We start from the raw sequence: 26,514 nt of genomic DNA, 5'->3' as shown, positions 1-26,514 counted from the left end.
AAAAACATCAACACCACACATACATTTACATTCACATTCCCTCCTTTTATCACTCTGTGATAACCACGAACATCGCCGTGGCTCGTTCAATTCAGGTTACAATTGTATTTTCATCGAGTCCAATCTTACTTTATCTCCCTCATCCTCCGCGTCCAATTCTGCCTCCACTTCTCGTCGGGATTCCTCCTGGACCTCGTGGTCCAGTATGAGTTTGTATTCCCTGTCCTCCTCCTCACTCGTGGTGACCATCATCAGTTGAGCCGGTCGTGATTCCAAGGTGGTCATCACCTGTGTGATGAGACACTTTACAATGCCAATTCCAATACTTATACACAGAACCAAGAGTGTGGCATATAACCCCACATTCTTCAACCAACCAAGCCATCCTGACAGTTCCCATTCCCCCAATCCCTTGCCCTCTCTAATAGACCCTAGTTGCTGGTCAATTTGGTTCAGGTGATTAGTGAGATTAGTAGTGACCTTATCTAGTCCCAGTATGCAGTTATCATAGAAATCATAGAAACCCTACAGTACAGAAAGAGGCCATTCGGCCCATCGAGTCTGCATCGACCACAATCCCACCCAGGCCCTACCCTCATATCCACCCACTAATCCCTCTAACCTACGCATCCCAGGACACTAAGGGCAATTTTTAGCACGGCCAATCAACCTAACCCGCACATCTTTGGACTGTGGGAGGAAACCGGAGCACCCGGGGGAAACCCACGCAGACACGAGGAGAATGTGCAAACTCCACACAGACAGTGACCCAAGCCGGGAATCGAACCCAGGTCCCTGGAGCTGTGAAGCAGCAGTGCTAACCCACTGTGCTACCGTGCTGCCCCCTTCACTATGGCACACAGGCCTCCTTGTCGAGCCAGCAGGTAATCCAAGGCATGTCTACTCTGCTGGGCATACAGCCTGAGTTTCTCTAATTGGACGGTGATGACCCGGAGGGCCCCCAATGGCTCGGACAAGGAACCATGTTGGGAAGTAGGGTCCCTATTGCCACCGCCTGGGGGTAAGGGTAGGACAAATAATTGGTGGCCGTACCATTGAAAAAGAAGAAATACCCTGTTTCAGTGTACATGGTCTCTGAACACTTTTGCCACGTCCCGTTGGCTCGAACCCGGTGATAGGTATCATCGGTTCCCAAGAACAGGGATCTGGAACCTGTACAGGATGGTACCATCCGTCTTCCTTCTGCATTAATCTGTACTATCGTAAAGTCCCTACCGTAAGCATGAAGGTGGGTGCCATTCATACGGCCACGAATTAGATTTTCCCCTTTTCCCAAAGCAGGTAGAATTCAAACACTTCCAGATTACCTCATCTCTCTGGGCTTCGTACCCACATTTATGCTGATGGCAATGCTTGCTCAGGCAGGGGTGATCCTGGCACACACAAACAATGGAGCATCCCCAATATTCCCCTGCACTTACAGCACAGAACGGATCAAGCGGATGAGCTCCAAGAGTATTTTTGCCAATTTCATGTTGGTTCGTCCTTACTTGACCACTACCTGAAGAGGGCAAAAACATAACGACAAGCATAACAACCACAGAGTAAAGAGCATGTCACCCAGTACCGCCTCTCATACTAATCATCCGTAAAATCCTCCTCACTGCCATCCTCAATTCCCCCCTTTTTGGGATCGGCTTGTCCGATCAAGTTACAGTGGTGGAGGTGGACCCAAGCCTCGCGTCCCGCCACCTTAGCCGCTGTAGGGGTGGTTATCAAGACTTGGAATGGGTCCTCCCATCGCGGCTCTAAATGCTGCGAGTCCAATTTTTGACAAGGACAAATGAGCCCGGTTTTACTCTAGTGGGAGTGGATAAGGTAGGTGGTTTACCGTGAGCAGCCCGGACTTGCGAGTGGAGATGGCACAAGGAGTGGGTAAGGGAGAGGATATATGAGGTCATTTCATCCGTCATATGATGGAAATGAACTTTGATCCATCATCCCAAGGGGTCCGGAGGGGTCGACCACACAAGACCTCCATCATCCCAAGGGGTCCGCAGGGGTCGACCACACAAGACCTCCATCACCCCAAGGGGTCCGGAGGGGTCGACCACACAAGACCTCCATCATCCCAAGGGGTCCGCAGGGGTCGACCACACAAGACCTCCGCGGGCGAGAGACGGGGCGGTCCTGCAGGGGTGGTTCGTATTTGAAATAAAGCTACAGGGAGCAGTCTGACCCAAGACAGACCTGAAGTTTCTACAAGTTTAGCCAGCTTGGTTTTGAGCGTTTGATTGGAGCGTTCGACGACACCAGCAGCCTGGGGATGGTGAGCGCAATGGAGTTGTTGGCGAATATTCAGCTGGGCGCACACTTCCTTATTGACCGATGCAATCAAATGTGGGCCATTGTCAGAACTCAGGCAGGTCGGGACGCCAAATCGAGGCACAATTTCGCGCAGGAAAATCCTGGCGACAGTTGTCGCTTTGTTATCCGATGTAGGACACGCTTCAATCCACTTACTAAAGACATCCACGATTACTGAGACATATTTATACCCCTGACATCTCTGCAACTCAATGAAGTCCATCTGCAGGGTCTCGAAGGGGCAGGGGAGTCTTACCCAGATCACAGGGCGCACTCTTGCCCGGATTATGCTGTTGGCATATCAAACAGCGGAGGCTTAGACTTTGTGCCATGTCCTGTAGGCGAGGATGCCACCAGGAAGTGAGGAGTAAATCACTAAGAGACCTTGCACCACAGTGAGTTGCAAAGTGTACGCAATCAATTACCCAGAGAGCCAAAGTATCGGACATACAGGTTTGGTTAGCAGGGGTGATCCAGACTCCGGATTCTGGGTCCACCCGACAGCCCAGTGCATTCCACAAATCTTTATCGCGAGGCGAGGCTTCTTGCTGTGATCTCAGAACATTTTTATTATAGAAACCCTACAGTGCAGAAGGAGGCCATTTGGCCCATCGAGTCTGCACCGACCACAATCCCACCCAGGCCCTACCCCCACATATTTTACCCACTAATCCCTCTAACCTACGCATCCCAGGACTCTAAGGGGCAATTTTTAACCTGGCCAATCAACCTAACCCGCACATCTTTGGACTGTGGGAGGAAACCGGAGCACCCGGAGGAAACCCACGCAGACACGAGGAGAATGTGCAAACTCCGCACAGACAGTGACCCGAGCCGGGAATCGAACCCGGGACCCTGGAGCTGTGAAGCAGCAGTGCTAACCACTGTGCTACCGTGCCGCCCTAACAACATCATCGATGGTTGGCATGGGTTGCTCAGAGGCAGGGCCATCTGCGTCCAGACTTTTCCCCTGCCTCATCATTCGGGGCACAATCATCTGACAAGTTTTAGAAACCAATTTGGCCGCCTCATCTGCCCTATGGTTACCTAAAGTGACAGGGTCTTTACCGGAGGTATGGGCAGCGCACTTAATCACTGCAATGCGTGCAGGCAGAAGAAGGGCCTGTAGTAAGTCAGACACCAGTTGTTTTGTGTGAAATAGGGGCGCCGGATGATGTAAGGAAGCCTCTATTCCTCCACAGTTGTCCAAAGTCATGGACAACTCCAAAAGCATGCTGGGAGGCCGTGTAGATGTTAACATTCTGACTCCGACCCCAGGACACAAGCTCTGATCAGGGCAAACAGTTCGGCTTGCTGAGCCGAGAAAGGGGTCTCAAAAGCTGCTGATTCCAAAATAACCCCCTGGTCATTCACAATAGCGTTACCCTGAGAGCCGATGGCCTCTCTCGTCAATGGAGGCACTGCCATTGGTGAACATGTTGAGATCGGGGTTCGTCAGGGGAATTTCAGAGAGATCGGGGCGCACGGTGGTGTCTTCCCTGAGAAGGACGGAACAGTCATGTGGAGGGGAATCAGCGACCCGGGGAGGGTGGGTCAGGAAATTGGCTGGATTAATAACAGTGCAATACTTAAAGGTAAGTTGAGGATTATTAAGCAAATGAATCTCATATCGGTTCTGTCTGGCCGCAGTCAGGTGTGTCTGTAACTGGCCCAACAGTGCTGCCACCGCGTGAGTGGTGTATATAACAATGGGCTGTTGTAAAGTCAGATTTGCAGTCACCTTCAAGCTGAGGTCAATAGCCACAAGGATTTGGGTGCAGTGTGGATATCCGAGCGCTACAGGGTCCAGTCTAGAGGAAAAATAGGCAACGGTCGGTGTCGGTCACCATGAAATTGAGTCAAAACCGAAGTGGTGCAGTCGTCGATGATCGTACAGAAGAGTTGAAAGGGTCGATCGTATAAAGGCCCCCCCAAGGCTGGTGCCTGTATTAAGGACTGTTTTAATTCACCGAACGCCTCTTCTGCTTCTGCGGAAAGGACGAAGGATCCCTCCTTAGCCGTATCAGGGGTTCGTTTTTTCGTTAACAAGGTCACATTGGGGATCCACTGCCGGCAGTAATTAATCACACCCCCAACCACCGTCGGACTTGCTTAGCATCAGTGGGACTGGGGAAGTGTGTTATTGGTTCGATTCGACTTTCTTCCAGGTGACGAGTGTCAGCGGACAGCAGGACGCCTAAGAACTTGACAGTGGTCTGAGCGATCAGGACCTTACCGGGAGACACAACGTAGCCTAAGTAGGACAGGTAATTCAGGACCTGAACGGCATCTTCTCTATTACTGGAAAACAGTAGAGGTCGATTTAGATAAGGGGACACATCGAGAGGATAATGGGAGACACATTAAAACACCGGGGCAAGAACAGGCAGTCCCATTAACACGGACACACACCACACAGATGCAAATTGACAAGTCTCTCAGGGAACTTCCTGACCAGACAGGCCACTTTATAAGTATTGTAAAAATGTATGAGCAAATGTTCCCGCTCGAATTTGGATCCCTATAAATATCCAGAGCAAATGTATAACTATTGAGATCAAGGTGGCCAAGCACTGTTTCTAAGCTGGCTACGGGGGTCTCCCTGGGTACCCAGTAATTGTACAATGAAGAAAAACACTTTGAACCTTGCCTTGCGACTCGACTCCCTTGAATGCACTGGTACAAGGGATTTTTCCCGACAACACTGCATTTGTCCGAACTCGCTATAAGCAAATCATCAACGTATTGGATGAGGGTTGATCCACTAGCTGGGGTTAAATTCTGTCATTGTTTCTGGAGACACTGTGAGAAGAGGGGAGGCGAGTTAATAAAGCCCTGAGGTAGTCGAGTCCAGGTATATTGTTGGCCGTTGTGGGAAAAGGCAAACAAGAACTGACTATTCGGATGTAATGGGATGGAGAAAAAGGAATGCTGAAGATCAATGACCGCGAACACCCGAGCATTAGCTGGAATGGAGGCCAGGATATGGGCTGGGTTGGGCACCAAGGCATGTAAAGGCTGGACGATAGAATTAATGGCTCGTTAATCCTGGACGAGGCGATATTCATTTGGCTTTCCTGGTTTAGGGACTGCAAGGATTGGGGTATCAAAGACTATTTCCCCGAGCTATTACAAGGGGGCATAACTATAGGGTTCGTGGTGAGAGATACAGGAAGGATATCAGAGGTAGGTTCTTTACGCAGAGAGTGGTTGGGGTGTGGAATGGACTGCCTGCAGTGATAGTGGAGTCAGACACTTTAGCAACATTTAAGCGGTTATTGGATAGGCACATGGAGCACACCAGGATGATAGGGAGTGGGATAGCTTGATCTTGGTTTCAGATAAAGCTCGGCACAACATCGTGGGCCGAAGGGCCTGTTCTGTGCTGTACTGTTCTATGTTCTATGTTCTATTACATGGGGACTGACATGGTAATAGAATCCCTTGATGTAAAAGGTTATCAATCAGTCGGGTGATACTCGGAACGGCTTGCGCCTTTAAGGGATATTGCCGGATTGACGGAAAAGTCACATTAGGTTGCACCAAGATCTCGATGGGTTTGATATCTGTAAATCCAACCTGCACAGAGTCTGTCGCCCATACAGAGGGGGTTAGTGTATTCTATAATGTCCTTTCCCTCGTGTCGATGGAGGACCGCAGTGGAGACCTGCGGGTGGTGATAAAATTGGATACACAGGTCCCCAGCGAGCTCTTGTTTGTCCGTTCTGCGTGGGTCAGCTAATTCCACCGCTCTGTGCACCATGGGGCCCAGATCTTTGGCATGATTGGGTGGGGTGACGGATCTGGTAATATGCGGGGCCTCTCCAGATGGCTGTTTCCACAATTGGAGAGGGACATTGTCATAGTCAGCTTCACCCTCTGGTCCCTGAACCCAGGCACGGGTCTCAATGGTCCATGATGTACCTTCGAAATCCTTGAAAAACTCTGCCAAATCGTGATTCTGGCCACCGCGATCGTAGGCAAGGGTCACATGACGCGTGGCACCCACCAGATCTAAGGTCCGCCACTGGGGAACTGATGCGACGTAACACGTTCGAGGATATTGCGTCATGTCAATTTGGATACCAGCCTCTGAACAGCGGGGTCGAAGTTGAAAGGCACACAACAAATCTCTCCCCATTAGGTTGCAATCGATTCCAGTGGTGATAACAAATGGATGATCCACGGTTTCACTCTGATAGGACACCGGGACCTTTCCTGACGCCGCATATTGCAGAACTTGACCCTGGAGTCCGGAAAGTTTTTGGGTTTGTTTCGATCGGGGTAACTTCAGGGTGGCTTGTACGGAGGACATAGCTGCCCCAGTGTCTACCAGAAACGGATACCAGTGATTATAGAGCTTTAAAATCAATAAGGGTTCTTGGTCGGATTGGGACTCCGTCAGTAACAGCATACGTTGTCAGAAGGGATTCTGCTGGGAAACTGGAGTGTAGGGTCCGCGTCTATCACCTCCCCTAGTCTGCCTTCTGCTGGGGCACTCCTCGCTGTGATGTCCCAGACGGCCACAGTTAAAACAGCCATCAGATCTGGCATTATTCCGGCCCCGTGGGGTTCCCTCATGCCCTCGATGCAGGTTATAAGGTGGGTAATGAGTATATGGCGGGCCATAGAAGGGAGCTGTGGGGCCACTTGGATGGGTTCTATATCCATATCCCTGCTGGCCTACCCACCCTGGATGATGAAAGTGAGGTTCCATTTGATAATGCACCTGATCAGGGTCTCCTCTGATAGGAGGCTGCCGCGGTTCCTCTTTCATTACATACTCAGTTTTTTCAGGTTTGACCTTAGCCTGAGGTTCCTCTTTCAGGCCTTGAGGTTCCCCTCTAGTGTCCCCTTGTGAGTTTGGCCAGAAGGCTTTGACAGCACGGGGGACATCTGCATGGGGGAGCTGACTGCCCAATTGGTCTTTATGGCTGTCGCCACCATGGAAGAGAGACAATGCATAAGGATTGAGCAGCACTGCAGCGAAGGTTTCCCCTCCGCATACCTCTGGTCTCCTGACTGAGTTTCATAGATTTTGTGGAACCTTTCTAGGAACTCTTCTGCTCCTTCACTCTTCCGGGGTTTCAATTCCAATATCATAGAACCATAGAAAATTACAGCTCAGAAACAGGCCTTTTGGCCCTTCTTGTCTGTGCCGAACCATTTTTTGCCCAGTCCCACTGACCTGCACTTGGACCATATCCCTCCACACCCCTCTCATCCATGAACCCGTCCAAGTTTTTCTTAAATGTTAAAAGTGACCCCGCATTTACCACTTTATCCGGCAGCTCATTCCACACTCCCACCACTCTCTGCGTGAAGAAGTCCCCCCTAATATTCCCTTTAAACTTTTCCCCTTTCACCCTTAACCCATGCCCTCTGGTTTTTTTCTCCCCTAGCCTCAGCGGAAAAAGCCTGCTTACATTCACTCTATCTATACCCATCAAAATCTTATACACCTCTATCAAATCTCCCCTCAATCTTCTATGCTCCAGGGAATAAAGTCCCAACCTATTCAATCTTTCTCTGTAACTCAGCTTCTCAAGTCCCGGCAACATCCTTGTGAACCTTCTCTGCACTCTTTCAACCTGATTTACATCCTTCCTGTAACTAGGTGACCAAAACTGTACACAATACTCCAAATTCGGCCTCACCAATGCCTTATATAACCTTACCACTTTACCCGGCAGCTCATTCCACACTCCCACCACTCTCTGCGTGAAGAAGCCCCCCCCTAATATTCCCTTTAAACTTTTCTCCTTTCACCCTTAACCCATGGCCCCTGGTTTTTTTCTTCCCTAGCCTCAGCGGAAAAAACCTGTTCTAAATTGACTCCCCCGTATATGCCCCCTAGTTCTTGTTTCCATTGTAAGTGGAAATAACCTCGATGTTTCTACCCTGTCCAGCCCCTTCATTATCTTATATGTCTCTATAAGATCTCCCCTCAACCTTCTAAACTCCAATGAGTACAGGCCCAGTCTACTCAATCTCTCCTCATAAGCTAACCCCCTCATCTCCGGAATCAACCTGGTGAACCTTCTCTGTACCCCCTCCAAAGCTAATATATCCTTTCTCAAATAAGGGGATCAAAATTGCACACAGTACTCTAGTTGCGGCCTCACCAGTACCCTGTACAGTTGCAGCAAGACCTCCCTGCTTTTATACTCCATCCCCTTCGCGATAAAGGCCAACATTCCATTTGCCTTCTTGATCACCTGTGCACCTGCAAACTGAGTTTTTTGCGATTCATGCACAAGGACCCCCAGGTCCCTCTGCACAGCAGCATGTTGTAATTTTTCACCGTTTAAATAACAGTCCATTTTACTATTATTCCTTCCAAAGTGGATAACCTCACACTTACCAACGTTATACTCCATCTGCCAGATCCTCGCCCACTCACTTAGCCGATCCAAATCTCTCTGCAGACTCTCTGTGTCCTGCACGCAATTCGCTTCCCCACTCATCTTTGTGTCATCCGCAAACTTTGTCACCCTACACTCGGTCCCCTCCTCCAGATCGTCTATGTATATGGTAAATGTAACACTACTAACACTGGGGACGGCACGGTGGCACAGTGGGTTAGCACTGCTGCCTCACAGCGCCAGGGACCCGGGTTCGATTCCCGGCTTGGGTCACTGTCTGTGTGGAGTCTGCACATTCTCCCCGTGTCTGTGTGGGTTTCCTCCGGGTGCTCCGGTTTCCTCCCACAGTCCGAAAAGACGTGCTGGTTAGGTGCTAAATTCTCCCTCAGTGTAACCCGGAGTGCGGTGGCTAGGGGATTTTCACTTCATTGCGGTGTTAATGTAAGCCTACTTGTGACTAATAATTTTTATTTTAAATAGAGGTTTACAGCTGGGAAACAGGCCCTTCAGCCCAACGTGTCCATGCCATCCCTTTTTTTAAATAAATAAACTTTAACTTTAGCTACATTCCAGCCACACTCGCCCCGAGACCGGAAACTCCCGCCCGAATTCAACGGACCTTTGCACGGTCTGTGTCCCGCACGCTTCGATTCCTCGTGGCGGGCAGGACGGGAAAATTCCACCCCAAGGTTTTCCATCACAGCCATTCTCCAGAGGCTGATATGTCAGAGGTTATCATCGAATCCCTACAGTGCAGAAGGAGGCCATTCGGCCCATCAAGTCTGCACTGACAACAATCCCACCCAGGCCCTATCTCCGTAAGCCCACATATTTCCCCTCTAGTCCCCCCGACACGAAGGAGCAATTTAGCACGGCCAATCCACCCAAACCTGCACACCTTTGGACACTAAGAGGCAATTTAGCATGGCTAATCCCCCTAACCTGCACATCTTTGGACACGAAAGGACAATTTAGCATGGCCAATCCCCCTAACCTGCACATCTTTGGACACTAAGAGGCAATTTAGCATGGCCAATCCACCTAACCTGCACATCTTTGGACACTAAGGGGCAATTTAGCATGGCCAATCCACTGCACATCTTTGTCGACTCATGTGGAACATGGACACACTGGGATAAACAGCCTGCTTTGTAGGAAACTCAATGCAGAAAGAAAGCCCCATCAATCTACCTGATTTGTCCCCCTTGAAGAATGTCCTCCCCGGTTCCATGAGAATAATCCTCTCTCACACCAGCCGAAGCACCGAGGCTGCCAGCTCACACTGGGTCTGTGCCAGGGAGTGATGGGGCACAGATTGTGCGAGTGTGTTGGAGCGTTCGAGCTTTCAGACAAAGACGGACTGTCCCCTCCAAGTCCTGTATGGCTGAGCGGCGAAACACAATGCGGTGTGCACTCAACCCGCTTTCAGCCAAGGCACCCGTCCGTAACTCACACGTGTCACTTATTCCATAGAATCATACAATCCCTACAGTGCAGAAGGAGGCCATTTGGCCCATCGAGCCTGCACCGACCACAATCCCACCCAGGCCCTATTCCCATAACCCCACGCATTTACCCTAGCTAGTCCCCCTGACACTAAGGGGCAAGTTAGCATGGCCAATCCCCCTAACCTGCACATTTTTGGACACTAAGGGGCAATTTAGCATGGCCAATCCACCTAACCTGCACATCTTTGGACACTAAGGGGCAATTTAGCATGGTCAATCCACCTAACCTGCACATCTTTGGACACTAAGGGGCAATTTAGCACGGCCAATCCACCTAACCTGCACATCTTTGGACACTAAGGGGCAATTTAGCATGGTCAATCCACCTAACCTGCGCATCTTTGGACACCAAGGGACAATTTAGCATGGCCAATCCACCTAACCTGCATATCTTTGGACACTAAGGGGCAATTTAGCATGGCCAATCCACATAACCCGCACATCTTTGGACACTAAGGGGCAATTTAGCATGGCCAATCCACCTAACCCGCACATCTTTGGACACCAAGGGGCAATTTAGCATGGCCAATCCACCTAACCCGCACATCTTTGGACACTAAGGGGCAATTTAGCATGGCCAATCCACCTAACCCGCACATCTTTGGACACTAAGGGGCAATTTAGCATGGCCAATCCACCTAACCTGCACATCTTTGGACACTAAGGGGCAATTTAGCATGGCCAATCCACCTAACCTGCATATCTTTAGATACTAAGGGGCAATTTAGCATGGCCAATCCACCTCACCTGCACATCTTTGGACTGTGGGAGGAAATCTTATGTGAGGAATAAAAGAATGACCAGGGTGAGGTTAGGGCCGGTCAAGGACAGTAGTGGGAACTTGTGTATGGAGTCAGTAGAGATAGGCGAGGTGATGAATGAATACTTTTCTTCAGTGTTCACCAAGGAGAGGGGCCATGTTTTTGAGGAAGAGAAGGTGTTACAGGCTAATAGGCTGGAGGAAATAGATGTTCGGAGGGAGGATGTCTTGGCAGTTTTGAATAAACTGAAGGTCGATAAGTCCCCTGGGCCTGATGAAATGTATCCTAGGATTCTTTGGGAGGCAAGGGATGAGATTGCAGAGCCTTTGGCGTTGATCTTTGGGTCCTCGCTGTCCACGGGGATGGTGCCAGAGGACTGGAGAATGGCGAATGTTGTTCCTCTGTTTAAGAAAGGGAATAGAAATGACCCTGGTAATTATAGACCGGTTAGTCTTACTTCGGTGGTTGGTAAATTGATGGAAAGGGTCCTTAGGGATGGGATTTACGACCATTTAGAAAGATGCGGATTAATCCGAGATAGTCAGCACGGATTCGTGAAGGGCAAGTCGTGCCTCACAAATTTGATAGAATTTTTTGAGGAGGTAACTAAGTGTGTTGATGAAGGTAGGGCAGTTGATGTCATATACATGGATTTTAGTAAGGCGTTTGATAAGGTCCCCCATGGTCGGCTTATGATGAAAGTGAGGAGGTGTGGGATAGAGGGAAAGTTGGCCGATTGGATAGGCAACTGGCTGTCTGACCGAAGACAGAGGGTGGTGGTCGATGGAAAATTTTCGGATTGGAGGCAGGTTGCTAGCGGTGTGCCGCAGGGATCAGTGCTTGGTCCTCTGCTCTTTGTGATTTTTATTAATGACTTAGAGGAGGGGGCTGAAGGGTGGATCAGTAAATTTGCTGATGACACCAAGATTGGTGGAGTAGTGAATGAGGTGGAGGGCTGTTGTAGGCTGCAAAGAGACATAGATAGGATGCAAAGCTGGGCTGAAAAATGGCAAATGGAGTTTAACCCTGAGAAATGTGAGGTGATTCATTTTGGTAGGACAAATTTAAATGTGGATTACAGGGTCAAAGGTAGGGTTCTGAAGACTGTGGAGGAACAGAGAGATCTTGGGGTCCATATCCACAGATCTCTAAAGGTTGCCACTCAAGTGGATAGAGCTGTGAAGAAGGCCTGTAGTGTGTTAGCTTTTATTAACAGGGGGTTGGAGTTTAAGAGCCGTGGGGTTATGCTGCAACTGTACAGGACCTTGGTGAGACCACATTTGGAATATTGTGTGCAGTTCTGGTCACCTCACTATAGGAAGGATGTGGAAGCGCTGGAAGGAGTGCAGAGGAGATTTACCAGGATGCTGCCTGGTTTGGAGGGTAGGTCATATGAGGAAAGGTTGAGGGAGCTAGGGCTATTCTCTCTGGAGCGGAGGAGGCTGAGGGGAGACTTAATAGAGGTGTATAAAATGATGAAGGGGATAGATAGAGTGAACGTTCAAAGACTATTTCCTCGGGTGGATGGAGCTATTACAAGGGGGCATAACTATAGGGTTCGTGGTGGGAGATACAGGACGGATATCAGAGGTAGGTTCTTTACGCAGAGAGTGGTTGGGGTGTGGAATGGACTGCCTGCAGTGATAGTGGAGTCAGACACTTTAGGAACATTTAAGTGGTTATTGGATAGGCACATGGAGCACACCAGGATGATAGGAAGTGGGATAGCTTGATCTTGGTTTCAGATAAAGCTCGGCACAACATCGTGGGCCGAAGGGCCTGTTCTGTGCTGTACTGTTCTATGTTCTATGTTCTAAATCGGAGCACCAAGAGGAAACCCACGCAGACACGGGGAGAACATGCAGACTCTGCACAGACAGTGACCCAAGCCGGGAATGGAACCCGGGTCCCTGGCACTGTGAGGCAGCAGTGCTAACCCGCTGTGCTACGGTGCCACCCCATAGATTCTTTATTCCAGGTGTTTTTTTGCATTATTCAAATTCCACCATCTGCCGTGGCGGGATTCGAACCCGGATCCCCAGAACATTAGCTGAGTTTCTGGATTTACAGCCTAGCGCGCAAGAAACAATACTTTTCACTGTACCCCAGGACATGTGACAATAATAAATCAAATCAAAGCGTGGGCGTTTTCAGGGTGCTGTGGACTTTTCCATAGAGAGCTTCAGGTCCCTAGGTGGCCAGATCACGAACAACCTGTCCTGGTCCCCCCCATGCCGACACTATAGTTAAGAAAGCCCCACCAATGCCTCTACTTTCTCAGAAGACTAAGGAAATTTGGCATGTCCGCTACGACTCTCACCAACTTTTCCAGATGCACCACAGAAAGCATTCTTTCCGGATGTATCACAGCTTGGTATGGGGCTCCTGCTCTGCCCAAGACCGCAAGGAACTACAAAAGGGTCGTGGATGTAGCCCAATCAATCAAGCAAACCCAGCCTCCCATCCATTGACTCTGTCTACACTTCCCGCTGCCTCGGGAAAAGCAGCCGGCATAATCAAGGACCCCCACGCACCCCGGACATTCTCTCTTCCACCTTCTTCCATTGGGAAAAAGATACAAAAGTCTGAGATCACGCACCGACCGACTCAGGAACAGCTTCTTCCCTGCTGCCGTCAGACTTTTGAATGGACCTACCTTGCATTAAGCTGATCTTTCTCTACACCTGAGCTATGACTGTAACACTACATTCTGCACTCTCTCCTTTCCTTCTCTATGAACGGTATGCTTTGTCTGTATAGCGCGCAAGAAACAATACTTTTCACTGTATGTTAATACACGTGACAATAATAAATTTAATTAAATGTATTGAACTGATCTTTCTCCACACCCTAGCTATGACTGTAACACTAAAATAATTTTTATTATTTATTATTAGTCACAAGTAAGGCTTACATTAACACTGCAATTAAGTCACTGCGAAATTCCCCCAGTCACCACACTCCGGCATCTGTTCAGGTCAATGCACCCTAACCAGCACGTCTTTCAGAATGTGGGAGGAAACCGGAGCACCCGGAGGAAACCCACGCAGACACGGGGAGAATGTGCAATATCCACACAGACAGTGACCCAAGCCGGGAATCGAACCCGGGTCCCTGGCGCTGTGAGGCAGCAGTGCTAACCCACTGTGCCACCGTGCCGCACTACATTCTGCACTCTCTCGCTTCCTTCTCTATGAACGGTATGCTTTGTCTGAATAGCGCGCAAGAAACAATACTTTTCACTGTATCCCAATACATAGGACAATAATAAATCAAATCAAATGTCCGCAGCGTATGCCCTTAGTTGGTGTAATCTCTCCTCGTAGTCACTCTGGTAAATCGGCACTCCCTCCAATGTCAATATTTTGCTGACAAGGTGTGGTGCCCATAACGGCTCATTCCAAATGTGGCCAAGACAAGGCTACTGGCCCCGAACTGCTGATCTTTGGAACTTTGTCCCAATCCCCTATCGCTCGCTTTCTAGTCAAGAAACATCCCCGTTTTAAAGATTCTAACCCGAGTTATCAAATCCCTTTGTGTCCTCCCACACCCTTTCCGATCTCTGCAATCTCCTCCAACCCCGCAACACTGCCTGAGACACCTGCATTCCTCTTCTGCTTACACCAATTACAAACGCTCCACCGTTGGGTGGCACAGTGGTTAGCACCGCTGTCTCACAGCGCCAGGAGCCCGGGTTCGATTCCCGGCTTGGGTCACTGTCTGTGCGGAGTCTGCACATTCTCCCCCCGTGTCTGCGTGGATTTCCAACAGGTGCTCCGGTTTCCTCCCACACTCCAAAGATGTGCAGTTTAGGTGGATTGGCCATGCAAAATTGCCCCTTAGTGTCCAAAGATGTGTCGGTTAGGTGGATTGGCCATATTAAATTGCCCCTTAGTGTCCAAAGATGTGTAGGTTAGATGGATTGGCCATGCTAAATTGCCCCTTAGTGTCCAAAGATGTGCGGGTTAGGTGGACTGGCCGTGCGAAATTGCGTCTTAGTGTCCAAAGATGTGCAGGTTAGATGGATTGGCCGTGCTAAATTGCCCCTTAGTGTCCAAAGATGTGTCAGTTAGGTGGATTGGCTATGCTAAATTGCCCTTAGTGTCCAAAGAGGTGCAGGTTAGGCAGATTGGCCATGCTAAATTGCCCCTTAGTGTCCAAAGATGTGCAGGTTAGGCAGATTGGCCATGCTAAATTGCCCCTTAGTGTCCAAAGATGTGCAGGTTAGGTGGATTGGCTATGCTAAATTGCCCCTTAGTGTCCGAAGATGTGTCAGTTAGGTGGATTGGCTATGCTAAATTGCCCTTAGTGTCCAAAGAGGTGCAGGTTAGGCAGATTGGCCATGCTAAATTGCCCCTTAATGTCCAAAGATGTGCAGGTTAGGTGGATTGGCTATGCTAAATTGCCCCTTAGTGTCCGAAGATGTGCAGGTTAGGTGGATTGGCCATGCTAAATTGCCCCTTGATGTCCAAAGATGTGCAGGTTAGGTGGATTGGCCATGCTAAATTGCCCTTGGTGTCCAAAGATGTGCAGGTTAGGTGGATTGGCTATGCTAAATTGCCCCTTAGTGTCCAAAGATGTGCAGGTTAGGTGGAATTGGCCATGCTAAATTGCCCCTTAGTGTCCAAAGATGTGCAGGTTAGGTGGTCTCTAAGCTCATCTGCTAATCTCCCTGACGCGAAGGGTCAGTTTAGCATGGCGAATCCGCAATTGCAGCAAAACATCCCTATCCCTATACTCAAATCAGCTGTCTACTTGCTCAAGTCCCTTTTGTCCTCCATTGTCTCCATCTCTTTGCAGTCCAGTAAGTAACCTGTGTATCCCTTATGGTCACCGATATATCCCACATGTGAATAAGGAAGGATGTCCTTGCTATAGAGGGAGCGCAGCGAAGGTTTACCAGGCTGATTCCTGGGATGGCAGGTCTGTTATATGAGGAGAGACTAAGTCGGTGAGGATTATATTCACTGGAGTTCAGGGCAGGAGAGGGGATCTCATAGAAACTTATAAAATTCTAACAGGGTTAGACAGGGTAGAGTCAGAAAGAATGTTCCCGATGGTGGGGGGAGTCCAGAACTAGGGGGTGATAGTTTGAGGAGAAGGGGGTAAACCTTTTAGGACTGAGGTGAGGAGAAATTTCTTCACCCAGAGAGCGGTGGAATTCACTCCCACAGAAAGTAGTTGAGGCCAAAACGTTGGGTGATTTCAGGAAGGAATTAGATATCGCTCTTGGGGCTAAAGGGATCGAGGGATATGGGGGGGGGAAGGGGGGAATCAGGATATTGAATTCGATGATCAGCCATGATCAAAATGAATGGCGGAACAGGCTGGAAGGGCTGAATGGCCTCCTCCTGCTTCTAGTTTCTATGACCAGAAACTGAACTAGACCCAGCCACATCTTATTGATCTTATCCAAACTTACAGGACGCTGGGAGGCAAGTGGGAAATGTAATTCTGGGGGGGCGCGCTGGGGGAGGGGGCTGGAGTGGGGGGGGGGCGAGGGGGGGGGGTGCGGGTGGGGGGGTGGAGGCCTGGAGTATTCCTGTGTCTCCTGTTATGAAGCAGAGGAGGATCCCCCCCTCCGAGAACTAAGACCTAACCACTCAAAGAAGAATACCTCTTCCTATAATCTGTTAAAGGGAGTGTGAAGTGGTGCGATCTGCGTGTCAGCAACTTCTAGTGATTAAATCAGCTCATTGAGTGTCTTTAAGACAGAGATAGACAGGTTCTTGATCAATGAGGGGATCAGGGGTTATGGGGAAAAGGCAGGAGAATGGGGATGAGAAAAATATCAGCCATGATTGAATGGCGGAGCAGACTCGATGGGCCGAGTGGCCTAATTCTGCTCCTCGGTCTTATGGTCTTATATAAATATTGTGGCTGCCAGAGCAGATCAGAGCAGACTCGAAGGGCTGAACGGCCTACTTCTGCTCCTACTTTCTATGTTAACCTTCTAGAACAGAGAGAAGACCCAGAGACAGACATGGAATTGTGATGAACCATTCAACCCTTTATTGCAACCACGGTTCCGAGACATTTGAGGAAAATTAAAGGATTGGAAATCTCGTTGGATCTGTTCAGTCGCGTTCAGACCCACTGGTCTCGGTGGTGGATCCAGCCTCCAATTCCACGTCTCCAGGTTCTGACCAGATGTCAGTGAGTTCGCACTCCGCATAGCGGCGAGTGAACAGGTCCATCCCAATACTGTCTCAAACAGAGAGAGAGAGAGGCAAACCACAGTTAAAGTAGAAATGGGTAGACATGGTTCACATTTCTGATCCAAAATTAAATATTTGAGCAATATTTTAGAATCATGCAACTCAGACATTGCCATCTTAAACCCAAGATCATAATTCACCATCAAACACTCCCAGGACAGGTACAGCACGGGGTTAGATACAGAGTAAAGCTCCCTCTACACTGTCCCCCCATCAAACACTCCCTGGACAGGTACAGCACGGGGTTAGATACAGAGTAAAGCTCCCTCTACACTGTCCCCATCAAACACTCCCAGGACAGGTACAGCACGGGGTTAGATACAGAGTAAAGCTCCCTCTACGCTGTCCCCCATCAAACACTCCCAGGACAGGTACAGCACAGGGTTAGATACAGAGTAAAGCTCCCTCTACACTGTCCCCCATCAAACACTCCCAGGCAGGTACAGCACGGGGTTAGATACAGAGTAAAGCTCCCTCTACACTGTCCCCCATCAAACACTCCCAGGCAGGTACAGCACGGGGTTAGATACAGAGTAAAGCTCCCTCTACACTGTCCCCCATCAAACACTCCCAGGACAGGCACAGCTCGGGGTTAGATACACAGTAAAGCTCCCTCTACACTGTCCCCCATCAAACACTCCCAGGCAGGTACAGCACGGGGTTAGATACAGAGTAAAGCTCCCTCTACACTGTCCTCATCGAACACTCCCAGGACAGGTACAGCAAGGGGTTAGATACAGAGTAAAGTTCCCTCTACACTGTCCCCCCCATCAAACACTCCCAGGACAGGTACAGCACGGGGTTAGATACAGAGTAAAGCTCCCTCTACGCTGTCCCCCATCAAACACTCCCAGGACAGGTACAGCACAGGGTTAGATACAGAGTAAAGCTCCCTCTACACTGTCCCCCATCAAACACTCCCAGGCAGGTACAGCACGGGGTTAGATACAGAGTAAAGCTCCCTCTACACTGTCCCCCATCAAACACTCCCAGGCAGGTACAGCACGGGGTTAGATACAGAGTAAAGCTCCCTCTACACTGTCCCCCATCAAACACTCCCAGGACAGGCACAGCTCGGGGTTAGATACACAGTAAAGCTCCCTCTACACTGTCCCCCATCAAACACTCCCAGGCAGGTACAGCACGGGGTTAGATACAGAGTAAAGCTCCCTCTACACTGTCCTCATCGAACACTCCCAGGACAGGTACAGCAAGGGGTTAGATACAGAGTAAAGTTCCCTCTACACTGTCCCCCCCATCAAACACTCCCAGGACAGGTACAGCACGGGGTTAGATACAGAGTAAAGCTCCCTCTACACTGTCCCCCCCATCAAACACTCCCAGGACAGGTACAGCGCGGGGTTAGATACAGAGTAAAGCTCCCTCTACACTGTCCCCCATCAAACACTCCCAGGACAGGTACAGCACGGGGTTAGGTACAGAGTAAAGCTCCCTCTACACTGTCCCCCATCAAACACTCTCAGGACAGGTACAGCACGGGGTTAGATACAGAGTAAAGCTCCCTCTACACTGTCCCCATCAAACACTCCCAGGACAGGTACAGCACAGGGTTAGATACAGAGTAAAGCTCCCTCTACACTGTCCCCCCATCAAACACTCCCAGGACAGGTACAGCACAGGGTTAGATACAGAGTAAAGCTCCCTCTCTGTACCTGCTGCCCATGTCCTTCTAGGTGGTAGAGGTGGTGGGTTTGGAAGGTGCTGTTGAAGGAGCCTTGGCGAGTTGCTGCAGTGCATCTTGTAGATGGTACACACTGCTGCCACTGTGCATCGGTGGTGGAGGGAGTGAATGTTTGTGGTTAGCGTATCGATCAAGCGGGGCTGCTTTGTCCTGGATGGTATCGAGCTTCTTAAGTGTTGTTGGAGCTGCACCCATCCAGGCAAGTGGGGAGCATTCCATCACACTCCTGACTTGTGCCTTGTAGATGGTGGAGAGGCTTTGGGAGGAGTCAGGAGGCAGCGATAACTCAAAGAGACCAACCATCGCAAGAAGAAGAAGTGTACCCTGAAGGATGCTTCAGAGAAGGAGAAGATAGATTCTACATTGAGGATATTTCTTGGCCAAGGTTTTCTGAAACTTGATAGTATCTATTTTCAGTTCAATAGTTAAAGTTGATGTTTCGCTACAGTTGATGTTTAGTTACAGTTAAAGTTCAGTAAAGAGTTATTGAGCTGCAACTGTTTATGTTTGAGTTGGTATCAGAAGTATTGAATAAAGAAATAATTGAAATACTGTCCTTGTTTAGAAACATAGAAAAACTACAGCACAATACAGGCCCTTCAGCCCACAAAGTTGTGCCGAACATGTCCCTACCTTAGCGATTACTAGGCTTACCTATAACCCTCTATCTTACTAAGTTCCATGTACTCATCCAGAAGTCTCTTAAAAGACCCTATCGAATCCGCCTCCACCACCGTTGCTGGCAGCCCATTCCACGCACCCACCACCCTCTGAGTGAAAAACTTACCCCTGACATCTCCTCTGTACCTACTCCCCAGCACCTTAAACCTGTGTCCTCTTGTGGCAACCATTTCAGCCCTGGGAAAAAGCCTCCGACTGTCCACCCGATCTATACCTCTCAACAACTTATACACCTCTATCAGGTCACCCCCTCATCCTTCGTCTCTCCGAGGAGAAAAGGCCGAGCTCCCTCAACCTATCCTCGGTTTGCCTCAGTAATCTGCAATGCTTGGGAGGTTCTTAAAGCTGCATAACAACGTTATCGACACACAAACCGCGCATCCGTTACCTGGTAGCTTTCCAGTTGTCACTTGCATTCACGTTTTGCCGGAGTAGCCACACAGTCTTCAAATGCTCTTTAGCTGCTATCTTCTCGTACTGCCCCGTCCAAACCGTGATGCTATCTGCGGAGGAAGGATATTAGGAAGCAGAGCTGACGGTAGGAGAGTGTGTGGACTTGCACAGGTTAAAAGGAACACTGATTTGATTTGATTTATTATTGTTACATGTATTGGGATACAGTGAAAAGTATTATTTCTTGCGCGCTATACAGACAAAGCATACCGTTCATAGAGTACACAAGGGAGAAGGAAAGGAGAGGGTGCAGAATGTAGTGTTACAGTCACAGCTAGGGTGTAGAGAAAGATCAACTTAATGCGAGGTAGGTCCATTCAAAAGTCTGACAGCAGCAGGGAAGAAGCTGTTCTTGAGTCGGTCGGTACGTGACCCCAGACTTTTGTATCTTTTTCCCCCAGGGAAGAAGGTGGAAGAGAGTGTCAAATATGCTGATCCCCCCGCCCCCCCCAAATCCCTTTAGCCACAAGAAGTGCATCTAATTCCTTCTTGAAATCACACAGCGTTTTGGCTTCAACTATTTTCTGTCGTGGTAAATTCCACAAATTCTATTACAGATGCACCATAGAAAGCATCCTTTCCGGATGTATCACAGCTTGGTATGGGGCTCCTGCTCTGCCCAAGACCGCAAGGAACTACCAAGGGGTTGTGAATGCAGCCCAGTCCCATCACGCAAACCAGCCTCCCATCCATTGACTCTGTCTACACTTCCCGCTGCCTCGGGGAAAAGCAGCCGGCATAATCAAGGACCCCCACGCACCCCGGACATTCTCTCTTCCAGCTTCTTCCGTCGGGAAAAAGATACCCAAGTCTGAGGTCACGTACCAATCGACTCAGGAACAGCTTCTTCCCTGCTGCTGTCAGACTTTTGAATGGACCTACCTCGCATTAAGTTGATCTTTCTCTACACCCTAGCTATGACTGTAACACTACATTCTGCACCCTCTCCTTTCCTTCTCTATGAACGGTATGCTTTGTCTGTATAATGCGCAATAAACAATACTTTTGACAGTATACTAATACATGTGACAATAATAAGTTAAATTAAAAGATACACCACCCTCTGGGTGAAGAAATGTCTCCTCACCTTAGTTCTAAAAGCAGTTAGTCAGTTGGTACGTGACCTCATTCTTTTAATGTTTATTTATTAGTGTCACAAGTAGTCTTACATTAACACTGCAATGAAGTTACTGTGAAAATCCCCTAGTCGCCACTGACCGGCGCCTGTTCGGGTAACACTGAGGGAGAATTTAGCACGGCCAATGCACCCTAACCAGCACGTCTTTCGGACTGTGGGAGGAAACCGGAGGAAACCCACGCAGACACGGGGAGAACATGCAGACTCCGCACAGACAGCGACCCAAGCCGGGAATTGAACCCTGGCGCTGTGAGGCAGCAGTGCTAACCATTGTGCCACCGTGTATCTTTTCCCCGACGGAAGAAGGCGGAAGAGAGAATGCGTGGGGTCCTTAATTATGCTGGCATGGGGAGTGGGGAGAATGCGGGACTCGCTCCCACGGAGGGAGAGGGGGAGAATGTGGGACTCGCTCCCACTGGGGAGTGGGGGAGAATGTGGGACTCGCTCCCACGGGGGAGTGGGGGAGAATGTGGGACTCGCTCCCACGGGGGGAGTGGGGGAGAATGTGGGACTCGCTCCCACGGGGGAGTGGGGGAGAATGTGAAACTCGCTCCCACAGGGAGTGGGGGAGAATGTGGGACTCGCTCCCGTGGGGGAGTGGGGGAGAATGTGGGTCTCACTCCCACGGGGGAGTGGGGGAGAATGTGGGACTCACTCCAACAGGGGGAGTGGGGGAGAATGTGGGACTCGCTCCCACGGGGGAGAATGTGAGACTCGCTCCCACGGGGGGAGTGGGGGAGAATGTGGGACTCACTCCCACGGGGGAGTGGGGGAAGAATGTGGGACTCGCTCCCACGGGGGGAGTGGGGGAGAATGTGGGACTCGCTCCCACGGGGGAGTGGGGGAGAATGTGGGAATCGCTCCCACGGGGGAGTGGGGGAGAATGTGGGACTCGCTCCCACGGGGGAGTGGGGGAGAATGTGGGAATCGCTCCCACGGGGGAGTGGGGGAGAATGTGGGACTCACTCCCGCGGGGAGTGGGGGAGAATGTGGGACTCACTCCCACGGGGGAGTGGGGGAGAATGTGGGACTCACTCCCACGGGGGAGTGGGGGAGAATGTGGGACTCGCTCCCACGGGGGAGTGGGGGAGAATGTGAGACTCGCTCCCACGGGGGAGTGGGGGAGAATGTGGGACTCGCTCCCACGGGGGAGTGGGGGAGAATGTGGGACTCGCTTCCACGGGGGAGTGGGGGAGAATGTGTCCCCGTGTGGCTGAGGTGAATACACAATTAAACGGTGGGGGAGTGGAGCGGGGTGGGGCGGGGGAGAATCAGACGAGGGGGAGAGGAATCGAAGGATTCGGTGATGGGGTGAATCTCTATGCCCGCATTTGGCAACTTTCAATTCCTTGCAGAGAGTGAAAGGCAGAAGGGGAGTCGGCTGAGGAGAGTTTGGAACATCGACAGACAGGAACAAGGCTCAGAGCATCATTCAACTGAATCGATATTTTGGATTACCAATCTTCCATTTGACCACAAATCCGAAGGTTGGCCGCTTGAGATCCTGCTGATATCCAATCATGACTCCCTTCGCCATCTGTCCGGTGCTTGACACCTTCGACCAATAGGCACCACTGATAACCCCCGAGTCGCTCACGATCATCGTCATGTTCGATCCAAGATCATTATCCCAACAGCCGCTCAGCGACATCGCCTGACAGGAAGACTGCATTGTTAAACATCGGTGACCTCTGCGCAGGTGAAGGAAATGTTTGGGCCTTCCAAAGCCCCTTCCTTGACCACAGGTAGCCCCTCCCTCCCCCCCCCCCCCCCCACCTCCAAACGTAACCATCGACCCAGCGTGTACTTGCCCCACAGCTCAATAAATGAGGAACGAAGCAGCCATATTGCGCACGGCAAGGTCGCACAAATATCTCATCACCCCACTCCCGGTTTCCTCCCACAGTCCAAAGATGTGTAGGTTAGGTGGATTGGCTATGCTAAATTGTCCCTTAGTGTCCAAAGATGTGTAGGTTAGGTGGATTGGCTATGCTAAATTGTCCCTTAGTGTCCAAAGATGTGTAGGTCAGGTGGATTGGCCATGCTAAATTGCCCTTTAGTGTCTAAAGATGTGCGGGTTAGCTGGATTGGCCATGCTAAATTGCCCCTTAGTGTCCAAAGATGTCTAGGTTAGGTGGATTGGCCATGCTAAATTGCCCCTTAGTGTCTAAAGATGTGCGGGTTAGCTGGATTGGCCATGCTAAATTGTCCCTTAGTGTCCAAAGATGTGTAGGTCAGGTGGATTGGCCATGTTAAATTGCCCCTTAGTGTCCAAAGATGTGTAGGTTAGGTGGATTGGCCGTGCTAAATTGTCCCTTAGTTCCCAAAGATGTGCAGGTTAGGTGGATTGGCCATGCTAAATTGCCCCTTAGTGTTCCAAGATGTGCCGGTTAGGGTGGATTGGCCATGCTAAATTGCTCCTTAGTGTCCAAAGATGTGCAGGTTAGGTGGATTGGCCATGCTAAATTGCCCCTTAGTGTCCAAAGATGTACAGGTTAGGTGGATTGGCCATGCTAAATTGCCCCTTAGTGTCCAAAGATGTACAGGTTAGGTGGATTGGCCATGCTAAATTGTCCCTTAGTGTCCAAAGATGTACAGGTTAGGTGGATTGGCCATGCTAAATTGGCCCTAGTGTCAGGGGATTCGCGGGGTAAAGATGTGTGGTTACAGGGATAGGGCCTGGGTGGGATTGTTGTCAGTGCAGACTCGATGGGCCGAGTGGCCTCCTTTTGCACAGTAGGGATTCTATGATGCTATGAAACAGCGTGATGTTTCCCCCCCTCCCCCATCCCCCCGATACTTTGTCCCCCAGCACATCACCCCGGTTAGTGAACCTTGAATCAGAGTGTTCGGTGTAACGGAATGTGTCTCGGGGAGAATTTTCTCCTTTCTCTAACCCCTCCCCTCCCCCGGCGAGGGGACGGGGACGGGGACGGGGACGGGGGACGGGGGACTGGGGGGGGCGGGGGGGGGGGGGGGGGAGAGGGGGGGGTGGGAGGGGGTGTGGGGGGGGGGAGGGGTTACCATGCCTGAAATTTAAGCTCTTTGTTGCGGAGTACTGCCCTCTGTAACCTCTTCCCCCCCACACCCTTTCCCTCACCCACACACCAGGCTGACCCCAAAGGGAGTGCGACATTCTTGTGCCCATCATAGACTCACCCCATTTGGGGGTCTCCTGTTCTCAGTCAGTCTTCAGTCCGTTTGTCTAACACTTAATCAGCAAGAACACAGTTTGATTCATCAGACCAAACCCCCTCTCTCCAAGCGTTGGACAGTGATCAGGAGCAGGATCCCTGGCTGATTTCCCCTCTCTCTCTAACCTTGGGGTCACTGGACAGTGATCAGGAGCAGGAACCCTGGCTGATTTCCCCTCTCTCTCTAACCTTGGGGTCACTGGACAGTGATCAGGAGCAGGAACCCTGGCTGATTTCCCCTCTCTCTCTCTAACCCTGGGATCACTGGACAGAGATCAGGGGCAGGAACCCTGGCTGATTTCCCCTCTCCCTCTCTAACCCTGGGGTCACTGGACAGTGATCAGGAACCCTGGCTGATTTCCCCTCTCCCTCTCTAACCCTGGGGTCACTGGACAGTGATCAGGAACCCTGGCTGATTTCCCCTCTCTCTCTAACCCTGGGGTCACTGGACAGTGATCAGGAACCCTGGCTGATTTCCCCTCTCTCTCTCTAACCCTGGGGTCACTGGACAGAGATCAGGGGCAGGAACCCTGGCTGATTTCGCTTCTCCCTCTCTAACCCTGGGGTCACTGGACAGTGATCAGGAACAGGAACCCTGGCTGATTTCCCCCCTCTCTCTCTAACCCTGGGGTCACTGGACAGTGATCAGGAACCCTGGCTGATTTCCCCTCTCCCTCTCTAACCCTGGGGTCACTGGACAGAGATCAGGGGCAGGAACCCTGGCTGATTTCCCCTCTCTCTCTAACCCTGGGGTCACTGGACAGAGATCAGGAACCCTGGCTGATTTCCCCTCTCCCTCTCTAACCCTGGGGTCACTGGACAGTGATCAGGAGCAGGAACCCTGGCTGACTTCCCCTCTCTCTCTCTAACCCTGGGGTCACTGGACAGTGATCAGGAACCCTGGCTGACTTCCCCTCTCTCTCTCTAACCCTGGGGTCTCTGGACAGTGATCAGGAGCAGGAACCCTGGCTGATTTCCCCTCTCCCTCTCTAACCCTGGGGTCACTGGACAGTGATCAGGAACCCTGGCTGATTTCCCCTCTCTCTCTCTAACCCTGGGGTCACTGGACAGTGATCAGGAGCAGGAACCCTGGCTGATTTCCCCTCTCTCTCTCTAACCCTGGGGTCTCTGGACAGTGATCAGGAGCAGGAACCCTGGCTGATTTCCCCTCTCCCTCTCTAACCCTGGGGTCACTGGACAGTGATCAGGAACCCTGGCTGATTTTCCCTCTCTCTCTCTGACCCTGGGGTCACTGGACAGAGATCAGAAGCAGGAATCCTGGCTGATTTTCCCTCTCTCTCTCTGACCCTGGGGTCACTGGACAGAGATCAGTAGCAGGAACCCTGGCTGAGTTCCCCTCTCTCTCTCTAACCCTGGGGTCACTGGACAGAGATCAGTAGCAGGAACCCTGGCCGAGTTCCCCTCTCTCTCTCTAACCCTGGGGTCACTGGACAGAGATCAGTGGCAGGAGCCCTGGCTGATTTCCCCTCTCTGTCTAACCCAGAGACTAATTCTAAGCTGCTAACTGCCCACACCCGACCTTCTCCCTTTCCCTACAGATACTCGTTCTCCAAGACAAGTGGACATACCTGTGCTGTATTCGTTAAGCACAATGATAGTGCAACAGCCAGTTGCAAGAACCGGAGCCACATGATGCTGTCCTCTCGGTTGGTCTGCTCCCGGAGCGTTGATGGAGGTCGGTTTAAGAAGCTCCTTCCCTTTGGTGGGCTGGCTTACAGTTATGCAACAGTTGAGTAAGAGAGCCGTTGAGAAAGGAAGGGTGAACCACAAGTAAGGACTGAGTAATCAGCAAACCGCAGCAATAACGGCCAACTGTTGGGACATGTTGGACACAATTCAACGGCCGTTCGCACCAGTGGGATTCTCCACTCTTAACGGCGGCGCACCCCAGTCCACGGGTCTCTCACTGGAATGGGGTGATATCAATGGGAACTCTCATTGACAGCGGCAGAATCCCACCACTGGCAAACACCACGCCACCTTCCGCCAGTGGGAAACAGGCGGCCAGGAATCGGGAGAATTCCGGCCATCGGATTCTCGGAGCGGGGACGGGGTGGGGGAGAAGTGGCTAGATGGGTGGAGAACTGGCTTGGCCATAGGAGACAGAGGGTAGCGGTCGAAGGGTCTTTTTCCGGCTGGAGGTCC

General features: G+C 50.7%; 1 protein-coding gene across 1 annotated transcript; it reads right to left on the bottom strand.

Annotated features, from left to right (window-relative positions):
• Positions 1–16,953: 16,953 nt before the first annotated feature.
• On the bottom strand, positions 16,954–26,034 carry LOC144484276 (avidin-like). Its single transcript, XM_078202804.1, has 4 exons — positions 25,938–26,034; positions 22,613–22,808; positions 19,952–20,066; positions 16,954–17,166 (listed from the first exon to the last, which is right to left on the bottom strand). The coding sequence occupies exons 1-4, from the start codon at positions 25,998–26,000 to the stop codon at positions 17,040–17,042; spliced, it is 501 nt and encodes a 166-aa protein (XP_078058930.1). The 5' UTR covers positions 26,001–26,034; the 3' UTR covers positions 16,954–17,039.
• Positions 26,035–26,514: the final 480 nt, after the last annotated feature.

This window comes from Mustelus asterias, unplaced genomic scaffold, assembly GCF_964213995.1.
Source record: "Mustelus asterias unplaced genomic scaffold, sMusAst1.hap1.1 HAP1_SCAFFOLD_97, whole genome shotgun sequence".
Taxonomy (NCBI): domain Eukaryota; kingdom Metazoa; phylum Chordata; class Chondrichthyes; order Carcharhiniformes; family Triakidae; genus Mustelus; species Mustelus asterias.
This window is presented reverse-complemented; position numbering and strand designations above follow the sequence as displayed.

Coding starts and splice junctions, on each gene's coding strand:
- LOC144484276 (XM_078202804.1), bottom strand. CDS start 26,000: ATGTGGCTCCGGTTCTTGCAACTGGCTGTTGCACTATCATTGTGCTTA. Junction 20,067..22,612: donor TGTGGTCAAATGGAAGATTG/GTAATCCAAAAT, acceptor CTTCCTCCGCAG/ATAGCATCACGGTTTGGACG. Junction 17,167..19,951: donor GACAACTGGAAAGCTACCAG/GTAACGGATGCG, acceptor TGTTTGAGACAG/TATTGGGATGGACCTGTTCA.